The following is a 20691-nucleotide window of genomic DNA, read 5'->3' as shown; positions in this document are numbered from 1 at the left end:
TTAACAAGAATAACCAGTGTAAATCAAACATATATTTTATATTCATTCTGAACATAAAATTACTAAAATACGTATTATTTTATATTGCTTTGTTCAGGGCACTCTCAACGATAGAAATCACAGTGAAAAGGTATGTTTTTGTGGTATCAAAGTGTTTTTCTTTGGTTTGCACATTTCAAATAAAGGATCAGCGAGTTTCAATTAAAATATTTGGCATTTTATTCCTATGTTTTTGTATTGACTATTTGGTTGTCTTTCTTCAAACGTGTGATTGGCATTTTGCATGCAATGTTATAGATAACATGGTGGTCAAAAGATAGATTAAAAGAGATTAATAAGTAAGAAACTTTTGGATTAACAGACATATACAACTATTCCCACGAATACAAAGACAAACGTAAGGAAACATTACACATTAATGTGATATACGATAAGGAAACATAGGAAACATTACAGATAATAGTTAATGTGATATACGATATACAAAGGCTGAACAGACATTAGTAGTCAAGAAAGTAAAAATATCTTAACACAATTCATAGCGAACACGTATGGTAAACATGTTCAAAGACAAGGAAAACAATGAATAATGTAATATAATTTTTGACTTACTGTGTTGTTGACTAAGTGTAAACAAAAGAAAAGGCTATCTATAAATGGCAAGATAATTTGAGTCTTGTCTAACAGCAACCAGAAGAAAGAAAGTTTGAAACAACTGTTACCATGAAAGACATTTTAGAGAAAACCATGTCAGAGTTGTGAAAGCCATGTAAATATAGCCAGATGATTAAAGGTCCGAGTAAGCAAGAGGAAAAGCCTCGTCCTGAGTTTCACATATGTGTAGAACGAGTACATCTAAACTTTCGGAAATAAGAAACTATCTTCTTTCATGGATTATTAATGTTTCAGGGAAAATAACTTCAATATGGTTTATCGGAGAGAACTCCAGAATATCTTGAGCAAATAATAGTAACAGTAATAGCAGTATTAATACAATTAGTATTAATCATAATAGCAATTCATGTACTTGTAGATAAAAATAATTGCCCATCAATGAATAAATGTTTATATATATATATATATATATATATATATATATATATATATATATATATATATATATATATATATATATATAAGGTAGTATGATTTAAGCATTGCTGATAAATAAGAGTATAAGAAGGCTATAGCAATGCAGGAAACCGAGTGTTAAGTGATGTGACATATGAACAAAAATAGACAAAAATACATATCACTAACATCGGTATTTCTATTACTATGATAACAACGTGTACTATGGAGTCAAGAGAAATTATTTTGTTATAAATTGTATAAATTGTAATGGCAAAACATCTCATCAAATTTGTCTTTTAAAACGAATTTTTTTCTGTTTTTTTTATTTTATTATTTTCACTTGTAATTTTAGTTTTTCTCTCTAACTTTCGGTGCTTCTTTCTTGCATGTTTTTTTTTTTTATTGGTGGCATTATTTTTGTGGGCTTTATCATTTTTGTTAATATAATTCTTTTTCTAAAACCAGTTACATTATAGATAATAGGAGATATATGAACTTTTTTAATAGAGCAATATACCAGTCCATCACCCGACAAAAGCTAATCTTTTCTCTGACAAACAGTATAGATTTAGGCAATGTCGTTCTCCTGCAGATACTTAACGGTCATCTCTGAATGCATATTCCATGCACTGGATAAGGTGGGTGAAACCAGGGATGTAGCCTTTGATATATCCAAAGCCTGTGACAAAGTCTGACATGAAGGGCTGCTAATGAAAATTAAATCAAACAGTATAACTGGACGAATACTAAACATAATTAGATCCTTCTTAGACAATAGAACCATCCAGATTGTCATTGACATACATCCAAACCACATAACATTAATGCGAGAGTGCCTCAGGAGTCGATCCTTGGACCACTATTATTCCCGATATTCATTAACGACCTCCCTGATAATATTGTGTCCGAGATGGGTATATTTGCTGGTGATACAACACTCTATAGCATGCACAAAGGAAGAACGGATGTACACAAATCTAAGACAATGGCAGAATCGTTAGAAAATGACCTCCAAACCGTAGTGAAATTGGGGTGTAAATGGATGGTAACATTTTATGCTAGTAAGACTAAGCTGCTCTCCTTTAACAATTACAAAAAGCCTCTCCAACCACCGATATCCATGACAAATAACACCCTATCTGAGAATTCCTCCTTCAAACTTCTCGGCTTAACAATCACAGGAAATATGAACTGGAACAAATACATTCAGGACATTGAGAAGGCTGCTGAGAGGAAGGTAAGTTCCCTCTATCGTACTAGAAAACTACTCACACCTGAGAGTTACTTTTAACTCTACAAAGTCACCATTCGCCTATGCATGGAGTATTGTTGCCACATCTACCACTAGTCCCTCCCTCTTGGATAGGATCCAAAAAGAGTTTCCAATCTAACAGGTCCCGCTTTGTCAACTAAGCTCCAACTCCTGTCCCATCGCCACCATGTTGCATGCCTGTGCCTGTTTTACAAGTATTTTCATGGAATGTGCTCTGATGAACTCATTGCACTTGTGCCCCCTCCAGGTACATATCCCCGACAAACCCGTTTAGCAACAAAATAACACCTCTTCACTGTTGAAGTCCCTAAATGCCAGAAAGCTTTCTACTCTAATATCTTCTTCCCTCAAACAGCTAGACTTTGGAATTCCCTTCCTGCTACCTGTTTCCCTGACTGTACTGATATGCATAAGTTCAAGTGTAACATAAACCAACATCTTGTTAATCTTTCTTAGGAATGGTCCCAATTAGTAGCCCCTACATACAAGTGGCTATATGCCCTGTTTGGGGGTGAAGGTAAGTAAAAACAAAAATACTCTTGGGGTAAATTATCTAAATATGAGGCGGATCATTTTTTTAATAACAAATTAAATGAATTAAAAAATAATGGTTAAAAATTGCATTTAAAGGGATATTTTGGGGCTCTGTATGAAGGAGAAAAATTTTGTTTAAGAAAATTTGATATTATATATTTGTGAAATTTGTTTTCTTTTCTGTTGAAGTTGACATGTGATTATTGAGTAAAACACTATAAATGGTGCTTTGAAAATCGATAGGATAACTGGGATTATGTTTTATATATGTTAATAGCTTCAAACACTTGGTTTCTGAATTATACGCTATTGAAATAAATACTGACGCTTTATTGTGAAAATCCAACACCTACAATATGTGCGATAGTACACTGTAATTTCTATATATGGGATAGATAAACACTATGCCTGTGATAGATACACAGATAAAATAAGTCTGGGTCTGGTGCGACCGCATGCACCGATAAAACGATGAAAAAATAATACTAAAAAAATATAAAAGCTGTGGGATTTATAAATGTTATGATTGAGAGCCAAACTGGAGCGGAGGGTGGTCAGCGCTCTATGAATCCTAGTCCTTATTTCACGTAACTGAATACAATAAACCACATACGATTTACTAAGTATGACCAGCATAAATCAAAGAATTCAGAAGAAGAAATGGACTACAAAGGGAATTAGATTAATAATGAAATAATGCTACAAAAGCAATTATGCAGATAAGTACTTTTTCACATATAGAACATAATAACAAAGTTATGCCATCGATTTTTCCAACATTCTGAATATGATTGAATTCAATTTAATCCAGAAATAAAATGCAGCAACAAGCAAAATGCAAATTATTTGGATGTTTGAAGATGTTTTTATTTCACTTTGAATCCCAAACAGAACAACCTAGCGCCACTTTTATTTCCCCTAACAATTAAATTAACAATTAACTAAAAATGAAAATATAAAGCTACTAAACCTCATGTAGTTTGGTCAAAATCCGTTATATGATTTTGATTCAAGAAAATGTCTACAATTTAAGGCTTAAGCTTAATGGGTCTTAATTGAAAATTAGAATTTAGAGAATCTTTCTTTCTTGGTGTCTAAAGATTATGAATCAAATTTAATGCATATCTGAAATATTTAAATTTTTAAATGGGAAGTTGTGCCCATATAATATCCCTTAAAACCCTTAAATTATTCTGAAGAAACTGAAATTTGGGGAATAGTTATTAATTGATGTCTAATAATTATTGGAAAAGAGGATTGCATCAGGCGTTAGATACCTTCTGGAGCAGTAGAATGATCCAAATATTTTTCTAGTAACTTTAGCAACTGATTAGATGTAAGTCTTCTATTTCAAGTCTGAAGTTAAGGTCAGTCCTAAGAGCTTATCCAAAGAGCTAAAGGGCCTAAGAGCTCAATGGTATATAGAGGGATAATAATTTAAAACAACTCTTGGTAGTTTTTTTCTCCCAAATTATTTTCTAGCAACACACATTTCTGAAGAAATCCCAATAAAACCAAATATATGTTTTAAGGAATAAGTGAGTCAAAATTATCTTGCAAAATTCTATTTTTGCGACTAACATTTGACTATAAACTACTTTAATGTGGAAATCCTCTTGGTGGCCTTCTGTAATTATCAACCTTTTTGGACCCAGAATACTACCAAAAAAGGAAATACTTTATACATTATAGTTTAACTGTAACGAAGATTTTATGTGTGTATGTTTGTACAATAGTCAAATATTTTGACCCAAAACACAAATTTGTGGCAGTCTATTGTATTATGATATATAAATTTTGAATAGATATAGAAATATTAATACTAATCCTATCCAGATAAAAATGCTCAATATTCGAAATAGAACATCAGTATATACAAGGAATTAAAATTGTACAAATTATGATTTACAACATCTATTGTTCGCAGACAAGGAATACAGGATAAAGATAATTATTTTATTATTCCATGGAGTTCCCAAAATTTACCTTTCTTCTTCAGAGAAAAACAATTAGCGAACGTAGTTTTATATTGACTAGTTATAATTTTGACTTCTTTCACACACGTTTGCATGTACACACACACATACATATATAAAGCACTTTGTGTGTGTGTGTGTGTGTGTGTGTGTGTGTGTGTGTGTGTGTGTGTGTGTGTGTGTGTGTGTGTGTGTGTGTGCGCGCGTGAGTTCGTTCTCTATGGAATGATAGTTTTTTTTTTTAATTTTACACACATGTACTTTATGTGTCAAGCAATGTTCTTAGATAGGTTTTGTATTGTAATGCTCCTGATAAATATGGGAAAAATCAATAATTGAAAGAATCCAATTAAAGAAGGGATAATCTAATTTTGACCAAACTTAACACTCTGATACAACCTAACATCACAAGTGAATTTTAGAAGTTTTATCACCGCACAAGCAGAAGAGTCTGGTGTATAAAATCAACAGTAGGTTCTTTGATAAGAAAGGGGCGTGTTTAAAATGAATATTTCTGTTTAGAGCACAATTGAAGTATGATACTTAACTTTTGTATTTTAAACTTTAATGCAAGCCATTACATATGAAATATAATTTTATAAAATCAACCATAGGTTCTCTACAGCACAATGTAGACTACAATGTATTGTGGACTAAGTCAGTGCGAGGAGGCATATGCAGCTTCGTCCTGGTGCATTGTGGTATGTCCATGACTAGAGCAGTTTGAGTGAAAAATAGAGCAATTTCAACGATTTCAATGACAATAAAAATATTGGAAGTGTGGATCTAATTCAACTCTGGTCGAGTCTTCCTGTTAGTGTATATATATATATATATATTAAAATAGGAGCAGTTTTCCCCTGTTGGACCAAAATACTGTAGGTTTACAACAACAGATTCTAAATAAAAATTTCCTATGTAACTTTATAAAGACTTTTCTGACACATCACGGTGTTCAAATAAAATCCTAGATTTCTTCCGAGGAGCTACACCAGCAGTATCACATTAACTTGTAGAGGAAGTAGTCCCGTTGTTTCCCCCTATTGCTGAAGTCCTCCTACTGATCCCCCATAAACCGCACGGATTTATACACATGGTATGGATATTGTGGTTACACCCTTCATAACTGATTCATAAACTAATAGCCCAAACGTTAAATTCCCGTCCGTTGATTCGAAAAATAATAAATTCTCCCTTATAAATTCTGCTATTTTGATTGGCTTAGATCAGACCGATCCCTTTTTCCAGATTACAATTCTATGAATAAAAACGAATGTGCAAGCCATTATCCAACATGGCGTTTACCGATACAGGAGGCCAGCGTTTTGCATTAAATAAAGCTATTATTGAACAGTATGGAGGTATTCACTTCTCACTCCCTTTAAATGTGTTTTGATTTTTTTTTTAAGTTTTAACATTTAAACAGGGTTATACCTTGCAGTAATTACGTATAACATTTCGTGTTTATTTCTCCATTTTTCTCAGCTATTTTTTACTTTTTTCCCCCCTTTTTATTTGTTTTCTTTGGATCGAGATGAAACGATAAACCTTCATTTGTTTTGGGGGGGTGTATTTTTTAGTTGTTTTTTTAGGGGGTATTTTTATTTTTTATTTTGGTTTTATTTTTTATTTGTTACGGTGGTAAGTGAAATATTTTTAACCAAGTACTGCAGTAATCAATAAAAAAGAATAATATATAATAAATACATGAAAGAAGTTTCGTTTCATTTCCTTAGAATAGCATTCCATGTTTTCGTTCTTATATAAATTTTTAGTTCTTAATAAAACTATTTTTAGTCCTGGAGGCTGATAAGTAACTAGTCAACATTACCACATTTTTAACGGCTCAATGGATGTTTTGTTTGTTTGCTTGTTTGTTTTCAACTCTCTCCAACCAGGCTGCTTACTACATTTTGGTAACCGTTTTTACCATGAGGAGTTGGTGTCTATTCCAAAACCCGTTCATAACATGAGGAGGTTGGGGGTTCATCATCATCATCATCATCATCATCATCATCATCATCATCATCATCAACAACAACTCTACTTTAATTTTTTTGGAGAGGAGGGAACGCTTCCACCGGGCAACGCCAGTTAACGGTTATTGCTAGTAAAAAAATATTAGTATAGAGGTAATCACGTCAAGTGAAGTTAGCCTACGCTTGGCTACTTTGTCAAGTATTTCTGCTCCTCAGCTTGCATGCACTTCTACAAGCCCAGTTTCTAATGACAAGATGAGGCAAAATAACTGAGATAATATAGAGTACAAGTTTTACATTAGAATTTTTGTCTCCAAGATGAATCATATAACAACATCTACACGTCCATCAAGCTATGTGGGGTTACCCTGCACCCGGGTACTATCCAACTAAGTAAAAACGCAGAAAGAAACTATATCAGCTCTGCCACATTTTCTACGGTAAATTAAATGAAAACAGACAGAAACATATTCTTGGAGTTGAATAATCAAATCACAGTCAATCGGAGCATTTAAATAAGCATTTTTTTTTTTACATTTATTTGATGTATTTTTGAATTGTATTAAGCGACAAGTTGCAATAAAATTCTAATTGTTATTAATTTTGTCGTTGGTGATAATATGGCAAAATATTCGACCCCAGAAATTTGGGAAAACCTTTTGCAACAAATCTAGCTTTAAAAGTTTCACTGCCAGAAACTGTAATATTTTTGGAAAGAAACCCAACGAGAAGAAATTATATTCTTATCCATTCATATGGTAGATGGGTGAAAGCAATACAAAGAGTACTACAAAAGACTGAGCCGATACTCTTTGATATGCAAAATACAATTTCGAATTTTAAACAAAAGGTGAAGTTATCTTTCCTCATAAGGAGTCAGAAAAACATTATTAAGAAATATTCTTAATATCTACCATTTCTATATGTTCATATCTACTATAAATATGTGCATATATATCTATTTATACTAAATTATACATACTGAATACGCCACAGATTATACTTTACTTCTAGATATACCTGTACTGAATTGTACTTCAAATCATAAATATGTCGCTACTTTACTCTATATTTAATAGATACATTTTATTATCCCTTCTATCGTCTTAAATATCAAGAGTTCGGGCATCAAATTTTATTTTAATTCCTCATATCAATTTAATCATACTTTAACATGTTATCCAATTCTTAAACTAACATAACTATAAATATTAACTCCTCCATCTCAAACAAACCAGCTGCAAATTTAGTAGCTACCACTGCATGAATTTTTACTTATCCCCTCATCCAGTAAAAATGAAATAGAAAGCATAGTAATGTCCTTTTTTAATTATTCTGAGGAGTGTAATTTTTCAGTAGATATATTAACTTTAATAACTAACCCATTAACATTAACTATCCGTGTAGGGTCACAGAAATACAGTCCTGTCAAGACAGAGACTGATAGCGAACTGACTGGAATCCAAAATTCGGTATTTTTATAATAGGTCAGAGGCTTCTTATTGATTGATTGTCCAAACGCGTGGTTATAAATAAGATCGTCCAGATTCTGGGAGTCATACCCTACATATTTAGGTTTGTCTCTGTTCTATTGCACCTATTATTATTATTATTATTATTATTATTATTATTATTATGCTTGTCACTTCGATCATTATCATGGTAAAATTAGAATATTCCAAATCACACTAACCGTTATTATACTCAATTCTCTCAGGAAAATGGAATATTGCCAGCCAGTGTCTAATGAGTACAGATCAGAATACTCATAAGCTGTTTATCGCCAGCAAGTGTATGGTGGATACAGATTACAATACTCATAAGTTATTTATCACCAGCCAGTGTTTAGTGGGTGCAGATCGTAATGCTAATAAGTTATTTATCGCCAGCCAGTGTCTGGGAGGTGGAGATAACACTACTCATAAGTTATTAATCGTCAGTCAGTATCTGATCGGTGCAGATCATAATACTAAAATTATTTAGTGCCAGCGAGTGTATGGTGAGTACAGATCAGAATACCCAAGTTATTTATAGCGAGCCAGTTTTTAGTGGGTATAAATTACAATACAAATAAGTTAGTTATCTCCAGTCAGTGTCTGGTGGGTACAAATCACAATACTAAGTTAGTTATTGCCATCCAGTGTATGGGTGATACAGATTATAATACTCATAAGTTATTTATCACCAGCCAGGATCTGGTGGGTACAGATTACAATACTCATATATCATTTATCGTCAGCGAATGTATGGTGGGTGCAAGTCACAATGCTAATAAGTTATTTATCGCCAGCCAGTATTTGGTGAATGCAGATAATAATACTAATAACTTATTTATCGCCAGCCAGTGCATGGTGAGTGCAGATCACAATCCTTATAAGTTATTTATCGCCAGCCAGTGTATAGTGGGTTCAGATCACAATACTTATAAGTTAGTTATCACTAGCCAGTGTCTGATGAGAACAGATCACAATACAAAGTTACTTATCGCAAGCCAGTCTATGGTTGGTAAAGATCACAATACTAATAAGTTATTTACTGCCAGCCAGTGTATGGTGGGTGCAGATCACAATTCTAATAACTAATTTATAACCAGCCAGTGTTCTATTGATGTAGGTTACAATAATAAGTTAGTTATAGCCAGCCAGTGTCTGGTTGACACAGATCAAAATACTCATTTTTTTTTTCAGCAGCCAGTGTCTTACGTCTATTATTTGTAATAATATATCTCAAGCAGTTAGCCATATTTGTCTACAAAAATATTTATTTTTTAATTCATGGTCGGATCTAATATTGCACTGATTATTCCATTGAAGGACATTCTATTTTTTGCTTATGTGATTAGGTTTTCAACTACTGTGGAATTTCCTTGGGTTTGCTAGTTGTTATTATTGCCGTTATACCATTGTTATTTTCTATTGTTAAATTCGTTATTGCTTTCTTTCATCTTCCCCCGACGTTATTATATATTGGTGCCAGATTTTTTTTTTTTTACTTTCTGCCGATGATGGCGTCAGACACCAGTACGCTGATGAAGAATCATTCAACTAAGATTTCAATTGAGAATCTTACCACTGAATCGATAAGATGGACCATGCTACCAGCAGTCAAAATTAACGTTATGAGTTTATTGCAAAAGCCAAAAAATGTGAAGAATTTGTAATTTGCAATGGATAAAAGGATAATATTAGATCTTCCAAGATTGGAAGAATTCACTAAAAAAACGATTCTACTGTTTGATTCTACTGTTTGTTGTGGACAGGAAAACCAAGATGAAGGATTAAGTAACCAAACTTATTACAACGACAGGTCTGAGACCAGAAAGAATTACCAATTGTAAAGGATACAACAAATGAATAGCTTTATTTAAAATGGAAGAAGACTGCATTAATTTATCCAAAAAAGAAGTCATAACTAAAGACTATGTACTTCACATGGATTATATGGGGTATAGGAGGACAACCGTTTCTATTTTTGAGGTACCAACTGGGGAATACCTGTGCATCTTCCTTTTAAAATTTGAGGAGATAACTGGGGTGGACCTGGACAGATACCATGGCACATGGATTTTTGGTATTCTCCTCAATAAAAGGAAACCCCATCATTCAGTCCCCCACAAAACCTAAATCTCGTTCACCTGCTAAAATACCTCCTCCAGTCACATTTCCTGTACCCCAGAAACTATCTAAACTAATTCTCTTTAGCCCAGTAAAAAAAATTCACAACACAATCCTTTCCTGTTCCGGCTGTGTCTGCTACTCCTCATAATACTCCTCCTGTATCCCCCACAAAGTCCTCACCTGCTACACTTACCCCTATGGACACTGAAAAAAAAAACCCTTCCAGGACAAAAAAGAAAAGAACTCTCTATCTCTCCAGCAAAGACATTTGCAACTCTGTTTACTTTATATGGGTTGACTTGACTAAAGTGATTGATTTCAGGGAGGTAGCCGGTAAACCTATCGACGACCCTACTAATTTCCCAAATGCCAAGAAAGTACTTACCATCATTAGAAAAAAGAAAAAGCTAAAGATCTCTGAACGATGCTAGAGGAAGCTAACAAAGCCTTTGAACTTTCGGTTCCCTTAGCTATCTTTAAGGACGCTGATATACATATTCGAAGAAAATGTTGTGCTGGAAGGGTCCAAGTAAAAATACACAACTCTCTACATAGGATAGGGAAGCTAACTCATCCGTTGCATGTCGGTGGTATTTCACATGATAGGCTCATCGATACTCAGGTGGATACCTATTTTATCATGAGAGCCGTTGGTATGCTAATGTCTGCAATGTTCGTTTCTGGTTCTCAACCCTAAGGCATTACCATGGATTTCAAGCTTGCTAGTTTGAATGTCCAGTGGCTAAGGGCTGACTCGCGAAAATTTTACTTGAGCCAGGACCTGCAGCACCTTGGAGTGGATATTTGTTGTGTGCAAGAAACCCACCTAATTCAAGGTGACCATTTGGGTGCACTGTCTCAGACTTATTGTGCTTACTCGACATACTTTAATTCTCACTCAAAAGGGGTTTCCTGGCTAATTAAAAGGTTTTTAGATGTGTCATGTGACACATGCTACATGGATCCAGAGGGGAGACTTTGCGTTTTGGATGTTACCATAAAAAGTAGAGCGTTTCGTTTTATTGGGGTTTATGCGCTCAATGGTCACTTTGAGCTAGTTGCTTTTTTTTTCAGCAAATTGAGCAGTTCATGAGTACTTCTCGAATGGTTATCTTAGTAGGAGATTGGAACACGGTCCTGGATCCCGATTTAGATCGATTTGGGTTACTTTCCAGAGGTATTAACAGAGATTGGGATGCTGTTTTATTTTGTGAGTTTGTGGATAAGTTTGATCTTATCAACAAATTCCGAAGTGAGAAGCCCCGTAACTTAGTGTGGACTTGAACAGGTAGGTGTGGCTCCAGTGCGGTACAATTCTCGAATTGTATCTTAGTTAGGCGAGTCAACCTAGGAGTATTGAATTGTCCAAGTTTTCATAATATAGTTTATTCGAATCACCGACTTGTTCATGTTTGGATAAACTAAGATAGACCTCAGCCTAGATTAACTAGTTATTAGAAGCTCAACACATTGTTGTTTGATGTGGAGGGCTACTGTAACAGGCTATAACTAACCTTACAGAGGAAACTGACAGGGGGCTATAATTGGGAATAAGTGGTGGGTCAAAATTAAGGAAGCCATTAGGTCCTTTTCTGCCAGTTTTAGCAGACGACTCAATCTAGAATCTAGGGCAGTGAAAGTGACACTAGAGTCTAGATTAGTCTTAATATAATTAAGGCTCAGCTTGCTTCTTTGACTGAAAAGAAGCATAAACCTTTAGTGATTAAGGCTAAGTTAAAAAGAATGCCCCAGGAGACAACAAATATGGCCACAGATGTGCAGAAGAACTTAAACATACTGCTGACTGGGACATTGCACGTGTCACATTGCTGGATTGACATACCGTGATTACAAAAGAAAGTGTTCTGGAGGTGTTTAGGTCCCATTTCCAGGAGATTTTTTTCATGGAATCCGGTCTGTCATTAAAACAGTTTGACACCTATTTGGCTGACTTCTCTCATCTTTCGACGACCAAAGCAGCTAGGTGCGAAGGTAGTATAATGAAGGGTGAAGTCATTGGAGCTTTAAAGTGGGTCTACCTTAGCAAGTCTCTGGGGATCGGAGATCTGCCCTACAAAGTGTATTTGAGGTTGTCACACATCTTTATTCCATTGTTGACAGTTTTATTTAACTCATGATTTAGGAACGGCTCAATCCCCAGGTACTTTACCATAAGTGTCGTGAAGCTGGTACACAAAAATAAAGATGGTGGGTATGGGTTAGATAATTATAGGCCCTTAACGATGCTTAATGCTGAGTTAAAGATTTTGGCCAAGATTCTTGCCAATCTTCTACAGCTGGTTAGTCTCATTAGCCCTGAGCAAACTTGTGCTGTGAAAGGCAGGACAATCCAGGCTAACTTGCACATGATATGCTTGATGATAGAACAAGTTAGCACTGAGGCCATGCTGATCAATTTAGATCAGTCCAAAGCCTTCAATAAGGTGGACCATCATTACCTGGGGGCTGTTTTGTCGGTGGCTAGTTTTGGCCTGCAATTTCACTTGTGGGTTCACCTTCTTTATGCAAACCCCATTGTGATGGTATAAGTGAATGGGAAGAAGTCCAGATCCCTCAGCTTATCCCAATCTATTCGTTAGGGTTATCCTTTATCACTAATACTTTATGTGTTTGCGTTGGAACTTTTCCTTCGCAGGCAGAGGGTGAATCTGGTCCTCCTTGGAATCACTCTGCCAGACACCTTTTCCCTGTTAAAGTACTTCGCCTCTGCCGATGATGTAACAGTGCTTGTAACGAGCAATGCTGAGATTAATGTCATTGGTGTTGAAATCAGATTGTATGAAACGGTAACAGGGGCCTAAATTAACTGCGACAAGTCTTCGGGTTTGCATATCGGTCCTTTCAGGGGCCCTTTAGCTGGAGTGATGGGCTTGCGAGATACTCGGCATCTGGTCCAGTCCTGACCTTCAGCTGGAGAAAGATTGGTCGGAGGTTCTGAAAGTGGTCCAGTCCGTAGCTAGTCTGTGAATCAGCAGAAACATTTCATTAAAGGAGAGAGTGAAGATGTGCGAGTTGCACATCTATCCAATTTTTATTTACTGTCTTTTCATTCTTCTTCTCCCATCAGATACACTGCTATATTTTCAGCAGGCACATTTCAGTTTCTTATGGCTTGAAAAGGCTCCTATGGTCTGTCACAGTATGTGTTATCTCCATCCTTCTGAAGGCGGTCTGGGTATGCTAAATGTGGAGATTCGTCTGCATGTGCTTTGGCTTTATTACTTGGATTGAATGTGTGCACAAAGTGAGGAAAATGATGGCCTCTGGAAAGAGGACACTAAGAAAGCCTTTCCGACTTTGAGAAGTGTGCACTCGTACAAGGGGGAAGCACACTTGTTGCCCCAAGATGAGTGCTCCTTCAATCATGAGTATTGTTGCACATTGAAGTTTCCTCTAAGAGTGAAAGAAAACCTCTCTAACACTCTGCTGTTGGCCTGAAAGGCCTTATATTTGGTTTTAGTGAGGGGATTTGTTAAGGATGATATAAATGAGGGGTTCCTTTGATGAAGGGGCAGCTCGATCTGGCCTTGGGCACCTGAATCGAGGTGTCTCTGGCCTAGCTGGTGATTCGACACTACACTCAGCTGACTTGGCTATTTTGCTTTTATGTAAACAGTATGGTGATGAGATCGAGACTTTATGTCACGCCTTCGTTTATTGTCGCATCATTGTGCCACTGGTTGAGTTTGCTACAGCTCTCATGATCCACATTCTGAATGTACCATCTTTTACTCTAGTTCCTATCAAGGTTTGTAGCAATTTGGCACCGACAACTGATAGGGTTGACTTGACTAAAGTGATTGATTTCCTTTTTTTGACCTTGCTGTAATGAGAGATGTGATTTGAAACGCACGTATCAAAGTGGTCTATGGATGCTGAGGACTTTGCTTCTCTTGACATTATACGAATCTTCTGTCATCATTTGAAGGTTTTTATTGAGTCCAAGAGGGTTAGACTCTCTTCATCTGACTTTGCTGAAAGTTGGGTGCCTGTTGCACATTTGTCGAGAGAATGGAGCAAGGCTTGATTGGTACTTAGACGTGCCTTAGGTAAAGAATTTTGGGTTGCAAAAATGAACGTCAGCCTTGACACATTTTAGTCAAGAGCAGGTCAGAATTTAGACTCTTTTTTAGTTTGTCCCGTTTCTTTTTAGTTTTTTTTTTTTTTACTATCATTCCCCTTCCCAATTAGGTAACAGATCGCTTGATTTGTCAGAGATATGGGTTCCCTTTCAAAATTTTCCTAAGAGATATTTAGAATAAAGCAATTGGGCCCGTATTTTAACATTTAACGTCCTATTTAGACAGAGAGAAAATTGCACCAAACTCCAGCTGCCAAATGCAGCTTGAATTTTATCACAAAACAGAATATGCAGTTCAATCTATCAGCAGGCAGAAATTAGTCACATGACCAACAACATCAGCAGTAGTGGAGAAAACTCAAGAGAAAGGAAGAAGAGGAAAAAAGAAGGAGAAGAAATATATTTCCAAAAAATTTCTACATAAAGTAGCATCGAATGTGACCATTCATTTTTGGCTCCACATTGAAAGTGCATGGTGTCATCAGCAAATATGCCCATTTCAAACATGCGTGCATCAAGGAGGTCGTAAGAATAATAAAAATTCAAATATCGACTTCTGAGACAAACATTAATGTTTTAATCAAAATTAACCAAGATCATTTTTTTTTTCTTGTTTATCTTCTGGGACGTTATCTCTTTTCTTGTGAATTCGACATGCTTACCTTGGACTTTTGGATAGGAGCAAAGTATAATATTCTGATACCACACCTCATCTTTCTTTTTTGTTTTCCGTTGGTGAAGAAGAAATATTTCTAGATTGAGTCAATTTTTATTTTTGTTCCAATCGAGAGTGCCTTTTTTCAATGACCTGGATTTTCCCACATTATAAACCGAGGTTGTGAGAAGGCAAGTTCTATTATTTCTATGTATCTATGTGATGCTTTGCTGTAATATGGTTTGTATAATATTGTATTTAAAAAGAAAAATACGCATTATCTCATGAATATATTCATGATAATTAAAACAGAATTCGTAGAAGAAAAACTAGATGTGATGGAGCAAAACTGTAGCAGGCACAATTACATGAATCAATGCTAAGCGATTTGGCCATAAACTACCCAATTAGTTTGCAGGGCGCATTTATTCCATTTATCCCCTAAGGATCTTTTTTGATCCCTTTGGGAATCATGGTTGGTCAGCAGAGAGATCTAGGTAAGCATCGGAGAAAGATCTTGTTCCTACTCCTGTCCACTGGTCACTCCAGCAGAGATGATCTTCACTCAGAGATAACTACGGGCCGACCTTCGACAAGAAATTTTAACTCTTCCGTTTACTCACGGTTCAACTTTCTACCGTTGAAATAAACCTTTCATTATTTTCTTTTATTATTCTGGTCTGTGTTTTCGTACTAATATATGTAGAGAGCTGCAATCTCGCATCCCTAAAAAACTGCATGGTATTTTGAATTTATCACATAAAAACTGCATGGTATTTTGAATTTATCACATAAAAATTGCATGGTATTTTGAATTTATCACATAAAAATTGCATGATATTTTGAATTTATCACATAAAAACTGCATGGTATTTTGAATTTATCACATAAAAATTGCATAGTATTTGGAATTTATCACATAAAAATTGCATGGTATTTTGAATTTATCACATAAAAATTGCATGGAATTTTGAATTTATCACATAAAAATTGCATAGTATTTTGAATTTATCACATAAAAACTGCATGGTATTTTGAATTTATCACATAAAAAGTAGTAAAAATTACACGTTAACATGATTGCCTCAAAGGAAACATTTTTATGCAAACCAGTGTTATTTGTTGTTATTGATTATGGTTTATATACTAATTATTCTTTTAAAAAATACACAAAATTACAATGTTGCAAACTTTAAAAATTTTATATTAAAGCATCTATTTATTGAAAAATAATAAATATCACCTTATGAGTTATAAAATAAAAAACATTTACAACATAAAAAAAATCTTAACAAACTAATTTATTAACTATATATATAGCAACCATTCACTTGCAAATAAACAAAATGATACCGTGATAAAATGGAGTTGGTTTATTTGCAGAATAACATACTAATTTGGTGATATATGGTTGAATTTTCAGCAAAATCTTCAGTTTTATTTAGCTTCTGTTACCTGTTGAGACATTCAACAAAAACAATTGATTGGAGATTGATTAAAATACAACGTCATAAGTATAAACATTTCAGATTCTATATAAAAATATATTTACCTAAAAACAAATTAATATTACATTGTGGATTATTTTTGTTTTATTTTTTATTTTCAGATATAAAACACATTAGAGACTGACAGAGCCAAATGATTTACAATAACTTCTTGTTTTTGTATTCAGAAAAAAAATGTAAACACTTGTGTAAATCCTATATTTTTTTAATATTAAAATATATGTAAAAAATATATATATGGTTTATTTTTATATTTTTTCTGTTTACAATACCTAACAACAACCATAACAAAAACATATATTGAATCTTCAAATTTAAAGATAAAAATATTATTTCAAACTTAAGTGTCACACTAAAATGACACAATAACGAAAATTAAATTTCAAGCTTAAATGCAACAGGCGAAGAAAAATGCTACTTTAAACCTAAGAGTGAGAGACATGCTATATCAAACAAGTGTGACCGACTAACGAAAATACTATTTCAGACTTAATATCACAGATGAACAAAAATCCTATTTCAAACATAAATGTGACAGACCAACACAAAATAAAGAATGCAAGAGAGTTGTATGCTCAGTCCATCAAGTCGAAAGTAGCTGAGCAGCAACATGGTTCCCACCAGTTTTGGCAAAACGCAAACAGAATCCTGAACAGAAGCGTGTGGTCTATTCCAACTATCATCAATGGACCTGAGGTAATCTCGTCAGCATCAGACAAAGCCAAACTCTTTGCCAAGAACTTTGCAGCTAATTCTACCCTTTGCGAGCAAGGCTGCAAACCCCCAATATTTCCTCCTGTATCAGAAAACGCGCTATGTGATATACAAATACCTGTATGTGATGTTGCCAAGCTAATCATAAACCTTGATTCCAGTAAAGCAACCGGCCCCGACGATATTCCGATTATAGTACTAAAAAAACTTCAACCAGAACTAGCGCCCATACTTACAAAACTGTTTAAACATTGTTTTAAGGAGAATTGCTTCCCATCACCCTGGAAAATTTCATCAGTTATGCCCTGTATTTAAGAAGTCAGGTGATCGCTCATCTCCCTCTTAGTACAGGCCAATAATCTCCTGTGCGTCATGAGTAAGTTGCTGGAATCTGTGTTAAATAGAGAAGTAATCAACCATCACAGCAAAAATAACCTTCTTAGTGACACACAATATGGTTTCCGTTCTGCTAGATCTATAGCAGATGTGCTTAGTTATATCTCATAGGATTAGCGAATCTCTCGACAGAGGCTACCTTTCTAGGGCAATTGCTCTTGACATATCAAGGTCTTTGATAGAGTATTGTATAAAGGTTAACTTCACAAGATCTCCAGCTATGGTATAGCTGGAAATGTCTTCTCAGTTATTAAATCATTTCTCTCTGATAGGTTCATAAGAGTAGTAGTTAATGGGCAAAAATCAGAAGCTCACAGTATTAATGCTGGAGACCCTGGACCCAACTCTCTTTCTGATCTACATTAATGATCTTCCAAATCACATCCTTACATCATTCATAGACATTTATGCTGATGACTCTACCATATATGGTAGCACATCTAAGACCGTAAACGACTAAGTTCTCTCCAATTCTCTCTCCTCTGATCTTGAGCACATGGTACAATGAGGAAAGGGGTGGCTGGTTACTTTTAATGCATCTAAAACCAAGCTTTTATCTTTACATCATCAACGCTCTGATCCCCATCTGGCATCAATTGAAATGAATGGTTCTCGTCTTAGGGAGGCCTCACGTTTTGACAAACTTCTGGGCTTGACCTTTACTCCTGATCTGAAATGGAATACATACATCAAGTCTGTTGCCAAGGCTGCTGGAAAAATGGTGGGATCCTTCTATCGATTCAGTAGATATCTCACTGCTGATGCAATTCTCTATCTACATAAGAGCCAGGTACGTCCAAGGATGGAGTACTGTTGCCACATCTGGGCAGGAGCTGCTAGAAAGGACTTGTCCTGTTTTGATAGAGTTCAAAATAGATTTCGTAGCCTTGTACAAGATGTCCTTTGTTCTTCTCTGCAACCTCTTTTTCACAGAAGAGATGTAGCGAGTTTGTCTTTGCTTTATCGTTATTTTCATGGCAAGTGCTCGACTGGTCCCCCCTCGCCAAACTTTCACAAGAAACACTCGTCTAGCTGAAAACACTATCAATAATTGCCCCCACTCTTTATCTGTGCCTAAACCTAAATGTAAATTCTATGAACAAAGCTTCTTTATTAGAAGTGCACGCCTGTGGAACTGTCTTCCGTTTTCCTGCTTTCCAGCTAACTGCAATCTGATTGTCTTCAAGTCCAATGTAAACAAGTTCTTGATGAGCCGTTCCACTTAACAAATTTACCGAATTTCCATTACTAACGATTAATATATTGTTCAATTGACTACTGTACACTCTTAACCCTTATCCTCGAGTGGTCTCTGGGCCTTGATAAGTGGTGATGTTTATGTAAAAAAAAAAATATGCATGTCAAACCTAACGATGGGAAATCTACAATAAGCTGTGTCAGTTCAGTCTGCTTATTTGATAATCACAATGCTATTTCAAACTGAAACTTGACTGAGAGACAAAGACTCAAATAGAGCCGTGTAGACGCATCTAAAAGATACAAAAATATCCAAAAATAAGTTTTTCACAAAATGATTGTTTTTAGTCTGTTTGCGTCAAATCTTTTTCTAGGTCAAACTACACATCAAAGTCTCCCTACCGAATCAAGAACAAACAAGCATCAAAATCGCCCTACCCTACACATCAAGAACAAACAACAAAAAGTAAACCGTTTCTCTGCAAATGGGATCTATGTATTTCTTCAGATCCTTAAAAGATAAGTGGATTAAAGAACGAATAACATGCATCCATCCATGAAAGAAGTACTCAGCACAAAAATTGACCAGGAGACCCGATTCTACTCTAATAAAAAAAATGGCTTGTTTCAAACCAAATTTAGTTTCAGTTCCTCCTCAGCCTCGGCAGCTGTAAGACATCAAACGCTGTTGACAACACCCATCCACCTTCCTACTCCATTCAAACAACAAGTGAACTGATCTTCCCTCACCTACAAGCAGGCGACCTTCCTGACCAAATAAACCAATGCCTGATTCAAAGGACACACAGTAAGTTACTGTATTTATTTGTGATACATTCACTCCTTTTAACTCAAGTCGCATTTCTTCATCTCTTTGGCGGTAGTTATTTTAATACAGCTCTCTCCCATACATAATATATAACAAATATTAGAATATTTGAAAAATCAATTAAGTTTTTATTTATTTAAACTGAAAGTATTTGATAGGCGATATTTCTGATATGTATAAGAATTGTTTGTTAATGAGACACCACTTATCACTTATCAAAGCCAAAAGCCACTCGAGGATAAGAGATAATGAGATTGATAGATTGGCAGTTAAATCATAATTGGATATTATGAGAAAATTGAAAATAATGAATGGAATAACTAACACATGAGGATGGTTTATGACAAGTGTTGGTTGACACTAGATTTAAAGATGAAGCAATCTTGTGCCAACGTGTTCCACAAAGGAGAAAATTTTGAAAATAAAACTCTACACACAGAAATTCTGTTTATTGTTAGACAAATAGAGGAAGAAAAGAAAGTTATTTTTTATATATGTTCCACAAAAGAGATATATTCGTTTGTTGAGCTTAGTGGTCTTTGCTACTTTTTCAAGTAACAATCTGGCAAGTCGCCATACTAAATGAGTGTTCGTATTCAGAGCTGGTAATCCTTAGCATGAGGCTTGTGTCATACATTTCAACATCTATCTCAGGTGACTCTACGTGTCGGTATTTATGGCTTAACCAGCCAATCGTATTCTAGTAAGGCAGGACAAGGATGTACTCATATTCATTATATCATTTTCAATTAAAATAGGAAGTTATTGTTGCAAAGGTTTTATAAAAAGAAACCAAAGATTGAAGCTCAATCAAGCACTTTTCATCGAAATAATGAT

At 35.0% G+C, this 20691-nt stretch overlaps 1 protein-coding gene across 4 annotated transcripts in view; it reads left to right on the top strand.

The window, feature by feature from the left end:
- LOC145257294 (excitatory amino acid transporter 3-like) overlaps positions 1-16950 on the top strand; it is a 147595-nt gene extending 130645 nt beyond the window's left edge. For 2 of the 4 annotated variants that reach the window (XM_080115654.1, XM_080115656.1), the window contains 2 exons: positions 98-130; positions 16820-16950. In XM_080115654.1, the coding sequence (XP_079971780.1) occupies positions 98-114 (17 nt within the window). In that variant the 3' untranslated portion in view covers positions 115-130; positions 16820-16950. The remainder of the gene's footprint in view (positions 1-97; positions 131-16819) is intronic. The other 2 variants (XM_080115653.1, XM_080115655.1) reach the window with 1 other exon arrangement.
- Positions 16951-20691: the final 3741 nt, after the last annotated feature.

This window comes from Euprymna scolopes, chromosome 3 (assembly GCF_053919585.1).
Source record: "Euprymna scolopes isolate OS-2025 chromosome 3, ASM5391958v1, whole genome shotgun sequence".
NCBI lineage: Eukaryota > Metazoa > Mollusca > Cephalopoda > Sepiida > Sepiolidae > Euprymna > Euprymna scolopes.
Note: the sequence above shows the minus strand (reverse complement) of the source record. Positions and strands in the feature narration are given on the sequence as shown.